The 8,708-nt window shown below is 38.3% G+C and overlaps 1 protein-coding gene across 1 annotated transcript; it reads right to left on the reverse strand.

Annotated features, from left to right (window-relative positions):
- Positions 1 to 420: 420 nt before the first annotated feature.
- Positions 421 to 7,689, reverse strand: LOC146478502 (calcium-activated potassium channel subunit beta-3-like). Its single transcript, XM_085112120.1, has 3 exons — positions 7,384 to 7,689; positions 4,706 to 5,157; positions 421 to 3,530 (listed from the first exon to the last, which is right to left on the reverse strand). Exons 1-3 carry the CDS (start codon positions 7,565 to 7,567, stop codon positions 3,216 to 3,218), a joined length of 951 nt encoding a protein of 316 aa, XP_084968246.1. The 5' UTR covers positions 7,568 to 7,689; the 3' UTR covers positions 421 to 3,215.
- Between the last annotated feature and the right edge of the window lie 1,019 nt (positions 7,690 to 8,708).

Below are 8,708 nucleotides of genomic sequence, written 5' to 3' on the forward strand. Positions count from 1 at the left end.
TATGTACCAAAAACCTCTTGCATAACGTAACGTAACCGTTTGTATCATGGCACGTGAATTCTATCACGGTACGTGGAATTGTATTTTATCGCCTAGCAGCTGCTTGCTTTAATCGCCATTTTTTAATTACTTTATATAGCCAACTTTTGAATCTTTACGGTCATTCGTTGAAGTTGCGTGATGAGTGTGGTCAGCTCCTGACCATATACGAAACAGAGCTGTAGCAATAAAACGATGAATCACTTCTGAAGCCTGTACTATTTTTTCCTCAGTGTATATCTCTATATCTATCGATTTTGGGGATTTAGCGATGGTGGAAGTTATCCCTGCTAAAAGATCGTAGGCTTATACACCACGCAGTCAAATATGGCCCGAGTATAAGCTGAAAACAGCTTCTTGTTCAGTAATGACACAGGCAAACTCGGAAAAAAGTTGAATTTTGTTTATACCAATTATACTGTATAATAACTACAGTTCAACAGTTACACTGCTTTTAAAAGGAATACAGTATTTGTAATTTGTTGATCCCTTTGCGCCCCAGTGGTAACCAACATGCAATTTCTCCTTACAATGCAGCTGCTTGATTAAACATTTAAGTCAGGAGAATAACGGAAATAATCACCAAAATGCCTTGATTTTTAGACAAATTCTCCCAACTGGTAACACGAGAAATATATGGAGGACAGAGAGGAGAATATGTTGATATTGCGGTTGAAAGGGTTATACCACTTATGCTGTATAATAACTACAATGAAACAGTTAAACTGTTCTGAAAAAGATCAGTATTTTGTTTATACAACTTATACTAATGTATGTAAACACTGTCTAATAACTACAGTTGAATATCTACTTACCGTTACCTCTCTAACTAGGCGGAACACAGAGTTCCCTTCAGTTGGTACCGGCAAAATTCCAATAATTGTATTCCCTATTAGTCTCTAAAATAAACCTTCTCTAAAATAATCAACGGACACAAAATCTTGGACCAACGTAGCAAATTTGCACATCAAGTTAACGTCCTTAACCTCTTTAAAGAATACCTCCACTCTTGTAATAAATTGACGTTAAAGTGTTGAAAACACACTTAGTCCAGCTTCAAAACTAGTTGGAAAACATTGAAATAATAATTCCTTAATAAACAAAAACGATCTTATTATTAGCCTAAAGTTTCCACACGCCGCCACCTTGGTTTTCAGGACGTCATAGGGTTGCCCTATTACTTCACACAAAAAAATTGTGCTTGCTGAAAATACTGACAACCATATGACGTCATTAAGTTCAAAATGGCGGCGTGGGGGGATTTAAAAGTGAAACTGGATGACGATCATATAAAATTTTCAGTACATTTATTTGTTTACCGCTTTTTCAACTAAGTTTCCAACAATTTATTCAACGCTAACTTGTTGTGATATTAGAGGTTCCCTTTGATATGAGCAGGGCCACTGCAAGTCAAGTGATATAGAGTAGCTTTAGAGGAATGTAGTCATGTTTCCGGATGCCTTTTAACTACACAGGGTCAATCCAGATTGGCTCGTCAGCTATGTAAGGTAATGTAATGTAAAAAGCTTAGTAGAGACTGAGCGACTGCTGTCCAGAAGAACATAACGAAATTCGTTGAAAAGAATGAATTAAAAGAACTAGGGTGCATTCGATTGACCCTATTCTGGAAAAGGAATACATACGATGATTTCTAGAAATACTTCATAAGAGGTTTTTGGAGTCACTGGAAGACAAATTATTGTTTATTGTTTATTAGTGGAAGTTTGCTAAACTGTCTTCCCAAATATATTAGAAAGAGAAATCCAGTAGCTCTTCTGCTTATTCCTATTCCGGAATACGGTCAATCGAACGCAACCTCACTTTTCACTACAGTTGAAAATATTAAGCGAAACGTTCTTGGAATAAATCTAAGGACTTATGTCTGTTGCAGTTACAGTTTTACAACAATTCATATGGATAAAATAGTTTCAGCACGATCAAAAACAAAGATACCAGTTACACATATTTTTGATAGATTTCAAGGTTTCTGAAGATTTGTATAATTGTGTTTTTAGTGATTCTTAATTCTGATTTGTATGTAGGTTTTTAGTAATTCTTATTGTAAGTTTTAAGTAATTCTCATTTGTTTTATGCACGACCCCACCAGCTCTGCTGATTTCTCTTAGCGTGTTGAAATAAAGTTCTTGACTGACTGACTGACTCACTGACTGACTGACTGACTGACTGACTGACTGACTGACTGATTGATTGATTGACTGATTGATTAAAACTACACTGATGCGTGCATGACTGGCCCCCTTAGATAAGTAACTGCTATCTGTTGGCCACTAGAAAGTGTCCATTGCCGCTACCAGTTTTAAGAAAACAAAGTTGAAGTTGATATGTGTCAAGAGTGTCTATTACACAATTACCTCTATAATATGGAGACCCCTCTATTATGGACACTTGGCAAAATCCCTTGGCTGTCCATGTTAGAGAAGTTCAACTGTATGCCACACATTGTACAACTTTAAGATCTGCCGAGTGAACAAACATGCCAATATGGGTCAGTGCTGTATCAAGAAATCAATGGCAAAGGATATGTAGTGAACAAACATTCAGTGGTTCAGGCTGATATTGAACCCCTGATCACTTGGGTTTCTAAGCCACAGATGGGAACAGCACATGAGTGAATCCCATTTGAACTTCCATACATGCAGGACATTCCTGTAACAAGAACTTCTTTAAAGTGGCAGGCAGATTTGGGTCCCCCTAGCCTTACATGTATTTCTTTCCCCTATGATGAATGTGACGTTCCAGAAAATATCCATACCGCTCCCCTCCAAGGTCAGTTTTCCTGGTTTGAGCCTCCGCCCCAACTATCTGAAAATTCAAGTCACACTCAGAATTTCCAATGACCTTTCATATGGAAGGAAGGAAGGGAGGGGAGGGGTGTACAGATATTCTCTAGAGCTGCACAACAGGTGCTAATGATCACAGATTTTTTAGGCAGTTTACTTTTACTTGTTTTCTTTGTTACCAATACCATTTTTCTAAACCTACCCCTTAATATATAAATGTTCTACATGCCAAGACCAATAGGAGTATCCTACTCCAACTAAATGCTGTTCGACAACCATTTGAGTAAATAACACATAAAATGCTTTACTAGCATGGCTCTAAAGTCAACCTGATAATAACCTCAAGAAAATCATGACAACTTGACCAGAACAACATCAAGCTCTTGGCTCTAGGCCTTGGTATGGCACAGATGAGTCACCCTTCTTGAAACAGCAGTGCCCTTTGGATCGACAGAATAGCACCCCCAGCATGGACCCACTGAGCATCATGATAACCAATGGCCACAGAATGCAGTGCATTATCTTCATGTGATCACTTGATGCACTGCTATGATATTTGAACACCTCGTCTGGAGTTTTGGGATTGTAGTAGCAAGTGTAACTTTGACCAACGGTGCCATAAGATGAATCAAAGTTCCCCACATCATCATAATTGGACTGTACATATGAAGAGCAGGACTGAACACTGCACTGTAACGACATTAGGAAAACAACAATGTCAGTTTAATCTCTTTTGACCCCTTTCATCAAAGATAAAAACTTTAACATTCCTGAATAATACACCAAATGAAAGGTTTGACGGTTGCAGTCAATCAGTCAATCAATCAATCAATCAATTACACACAGTTTAATTTGCCACCAAAAAAAGGTACATGAAAACAGCATAAAAATTAACTAAAGTGGGAAAAATGCCTACACAGAATACTAGTAATCTAATCAAGAATTAAAGGGATAGTTTCTTTATTTGAGTCAGGGGTTTTAGTTGTTGTCATGTTTTTGCCTGTTATGTGGAAGTGAATGGCTAAATTGCAACAGAAGGCCAAAATTATTGTAGCTCACACTGATTTAAAGAAGCCAACTTTACTGATGGCTGGAACTTTTGAATTTTTTTTTTTTTAATAAGTACTCAGTACTTCAAGAAGTGCCCTCTTACTCAAATGAGCATTGCTTAAAAAATCACAGAATGAGAAATTTACTGTGGTTCAATTCTGAACATCCCAAAATTGACATACAATCACTATTTGGGACCTTGAACAGTGACGACAACCCCAGTGAGAATGTCAGAAAACAATAATTAAATATTATTTGAAAAACAAAACTGGTTCTACAAGTGCATTATACACTTTCAATATTATTGGTACATTTCTTTGTGGTCATCTGCATTTGAAACGTTACGACATGAAATGACAAAATCTAAAGGTAGATTTCCACTGTCGCGTAAAATTCTATTTAAGTACGTAAAGCCAGCTAATTTCACGTCTGTACGCACATAAAATTTATGCCACAGTGGAAATCCACCTTAAGGTTTAATGGAGAACATGAACACACAATTTTTGTTTCTCTCTCTGAACTTGAAAGTCACCCCTATGAATTCAGTTCCTGGTTAGGCCAGCTGCATTACACATATTAAATTAATTGAAATAATCACAAGTTAGTTCAGAGAATGCAAATTTAATTTTTAGGTTGCATTTTTGGTGGTAACCTCATCCTCACTGCTCATTAGGTCCCTATTGTCTCAAGTGTCAACATGGCAGATCCAACACTTCACATTAGGTATGGGAGCATAATAGGGGTCGGGATGGAAAAAAATGTTTTAAACTCTCCCCCCGCCAGCTTGTATATTTGAGATAAAAGAAAATCGTTACCTTGTTTTTGTCAGCGTAGACATCCTCATAGAGATATCCTGTTTGCCTTTTACCTTTAACAGAGTAGGACACTTGAATCTGCAAACAGGGGTAATGTGAGGTGCAATACCGGCCACAGTCGCAGCTGATGTCCTTACTTGTGTACTTGCTGGAGATAACTGTACAGCGAGTGCTCTGTAGTCGCGTATCGTTCAATGTGGGACGGACCACAAGAACACCCAGAATAATCAGGAGTATAACTCCTACCAAAAAAAACGAAATACCCAGCCTTGTGAGACGGTATGCACAGCTTCTTCTACGGTAGGTTCGTCCTATCACCATCACATTTGATGCAATTCCATGTCGGATGGCACTCTCCTGTCTTCCTTGAATGACACCAGCTTGTGGAGGGTATACGCCATGTTGGAATGGTTGTTGTTGGTGAGCTCCAGGGTGAGGGAATGGAGGATACCCTGCAAAAGAATTCATCTTTTTACTGAACGTGATTTATTCAAGTGGATGAAAAAAGTTTAGTAGTACCTACTAGTCTCATTTGCAGTATTACTATCAAACCATCCAATGCTTAAGCGTTCAAAATTGGAAAAGTGTAAGTTCAAACTAGGGGCAGCTTAGTGCCATTTCTGTTGCAACATGACTTTTTATGAAACAGCATAACAACTGAGTATAGTTTATTTGCAAAAAATTCAGTTATTACATTAATCCTCCGTCTTGTCTATAAACAAACTCTTCAGTGTACTAGTTAGCTCACATGTACCATAGAATTTTAAGAGAGGGGTCTTTGGCAACTCCTTGTTTAGTGCTGTTATTTTAAATTGCTATTTATTGAAATTTTTCTGTTAAAATTCAGAATAATTATTTTTCAATTGACCACTTCCCTGTTTCTTAAATATTCCTTTGCTAAATTTCATGAAATTCTAATAAATTTACGGGTTCTCGAGAAAATAGCGAGATTTTGAGATAGTGAGATTTTTGGTCAACTGTGTTTGGCTTAACTGAGTTTAATATAACGGCAAAGGTGGAAAACATACAAATAATTAATGGTGGGGTTTCTTGTGATGGGATATTCTCTTAAATAATTATAGATCTTATAGAATTTTTCTCAAACTACAGACTGGGTGATTTTAAGGGAAAAAATAGCAGTTTTTATCCACATAGAATAAATTGAGATATTTGCTTTATTGGCGCCATGTTTGTTTTTCCAAGTCCTTGAACATGTGATGCCATGCGCCATCAGCTTTCACCGCAAAGCATACACCAAAAAGAACTGTTTTCAGCAAACTTAAACTGCTCGTGAGGCCTTGTATAAATTATTTAATAAAATACAGTGATCTGTTAATAAGGCAGCATTATATTTCTAAAGGAAGAAAATTAAGTGTCAGACCTGTGTAAACAATAGACTGAACACCTTGTGTGCAAGACCTGCTTACAAGTATATTATACCTGCCAACTTTTTCTGAGTTAAACGCGTGAGATTTTTGTCTTGTCATGACCGGGATTTACGAAAACGTCCGAGCCACTTCCGAAGATTTCCGACGATCTTCCCAAGACTTCCCAAGGTTGCCGAAAATGTCCGAAGATATTCCGATGACTTTTGAACACTTACGATTCGAACGGATTGTAGACATTTGAAAGCTTTTGCGATTGTTATAAAGAGCAAAGAAATGATACATAACAAATCTGAAATGAAATGAGGTTTTTTTAGAACAACTCATCTGGATTTGTTAGTCTGGCCTGAGAAATTGTCCTTGTTGCGTGAGATCGATGTCTTTAGTCCGCAGGCGTGAGACTTACGCATAATGCGTGAGAGTTGGCAGGTATAGTATATATACTCGTTAAATATGCCACTGATTTACAAAACATTTGGCAGGTAGCTTGCAGATCTGCTGAACTGTAAAACGTTGTCTCAGATTTTTTGTTTCCTTTCCACAAGGTCACAAAAACAGGCATCAAAAATTCGGCTGGACCAATAGATGGTTTGCATTGCCGCCATGTTGGTGGACAAAAAAAAAGGAAATTTGTTCACATAAGGAGAAAAATCTTATTGTCCCTGCGCACGAACATGGCCCGCCATGACGTCACATGCAAACGATCAATAATTTATTATCTAATGCGACACATAAATGTGACTCCGCTCCGCTCTGACACGAAACGTCTGCTTTGGAAACAAAACGCCAGATTTTCCTTCTCCTACCCTGCGAGCAGAGGCCCTTCGATCTTCCTAAATAAGTCTAGGAAGATCGAAGGGCCTCTGCTCGCAGGGTATACTTCTCCAAACGCTTTGATCGAAACAAGCAAAAAACAAATTGTGTTTAGTCAGCTTTCACAAAATGTAAGGTTATAGGATATGCGGAAATTTGGGCAAATGTTTTAGTGCGCTGTTCGCGGATGAACGAAAACTAAATAAGTTCTAACTTCTTTCGCTAGCGCTACGTCATGCTTCGTGGCTGATTATCCATCTGGCTGAAAAATTGAGACAACTTTCCTTTCGCTGCTAGGGAAACCAGGTTGGAAGATCGATTCAAAACATCTTGGAATTTTGAATACCTAGTACCTGTCACATGAAAACAATCCTTATTTGCACGCAACTGCAATGGATTTTCACGCCTTAACTAATTAATAAACCTTATTTTCTATCATTTATCAAAAAGTTGCGAACGTGAAACATGTACACACTATACCTTGAGCGGCTTGAGGAATCCACATCTGTTGCTGTTGCATTGGTTGGTTTGAAAACTGTGATGACGAAGCTACCTGCGAATACGGAGGTGGCTGCAGTACTCCTTCGGGTGCCCGATTTTCGCTCGGTAAAGAAGAAGAATTACTGTTCCCTGAATCATCGACAACTGATTTGCCGTCGTACATGTTTAGCGTTTCGCTTTGGTGTTCGACAAGTCGTGAAATTCCCAAAGGGTAATTGATTTGCACGAAATCCTCGGTTCGAAACCTCTTTGATGAAGGTACTCATACCCAGATCTCTTATCAAACAAACGCCCCGGACAAAAGTAAAAGTATGACGTCACTTGAACTGACAGATAGACATGACAGAAGGTGGACAAGGGGAGTTCAACTCTGCGCTTTGTAATTTAAACTGAAGATGACAGAAGTTTCTGTCGAAACATGTTTTCAAAAAGTGTTGTGTGGTTTCTTGGAATATCGACATATCTGCTACTATCCAGACATTTTGATAAATACAATTACAGATACTATATAACAAAAGCCACCTTAGTTAAAATCTGCGACGAATCAGTGCAATCCCAAAAATAGAAACAATTAGCAAGATACTACAAACAAAAAACTTACCCATTCATCCAAGACTCATCGACTCATTCGCTCAATTTTCCTCTCACCCATTCATCCACCAAACCATTTATCGGGTGATCACTACGCATGCACTCGCTTCACACCCCCATTAGTTAATCCACTCTTGCCCTTGAAATTAGGTTAATTAACCTAGCTCCCACGAGTCCCCTGTAGCTCAGTGGTAGACTGCATCCAAACTAGTAATCGGAAGATCATAGGTTCGGCTCCTGTCGAGATAACTCGGATTTTCCTTTACCGAATATGCCTGTGTCACTGAATGAGTAATACATTTATCATTTGTTCACCACCCTTAAAACTTAACATCACATTTCTCCCAGTATGCGATAGTCTAGTTATCAATCTTCTATATTTTGCTTTATGTTTGCTGCAGCAGTACAGTGTCATGTCTTTATTCTGAGTACATCTTCCTCCTGAGACTTGTACTCGGACTGTATGACTGTTCCCCGATTTGCCCTATAGTTGTCAACATTTCTTCGTCTTCGTTCGATCTTTTAGTCTTGAAACCGAGTTCTAAAAACGCATTGTCAAAGAGTTTCCATGCTTTCCCTGTCCACAAGTAAACGATTAACACAATTGAAAATGCTACTTTGTGGTGATCGCAATCCAAGTTAGCCGATATCATTTCCGTGTGTACTGAAACTAAAAGATACCAGAACCTCCATTTTTGCTGTCCCCGTGTACA

Source organism: Pavona decussata, unplaced genomic scaffold (genome assembly GCF_977016875.1).
Source record: "Pavona decussata unplaced genomic scaffold, jaPavDecu1.1 SCAFFOLD_64, whole genome shotgun sequence".
Taxonomy (NCBI): Eukaryota; Metazoa; Cnidaria; class Anthozoa; order Scleractinia; family Agariciidae; genus Pavona; species Pavona decussata.

What these genes read in the sequence shown, in the direction of transcription:
- LOC146478502 (XM_085112120.1), bottom strand. Translation starts at nt 7,567, where the DNA reads ATGTACGACGGCAAATCAGTTGTCGATGATTCAGGGAACAGTAATTCT. An exon ending in GATTCCTCAAGCCGCTCAAG is followed by an intron (nt 5,158 to 7,383) that starts GTATAGTGTGTA and finishes ATTCTTTTGCAG; the next exon opens with GGTATCCTCCATTCCCTCAC. An exon ending in TCTACGCTGACAAAAACAAG is followed by an intron (nt 3,531 to 4,705) that starts GTAACGATTTTC and finishes ATGTCGTTACAG; the next exon opens with TGCAGTGTTCAGTCCTGCTC.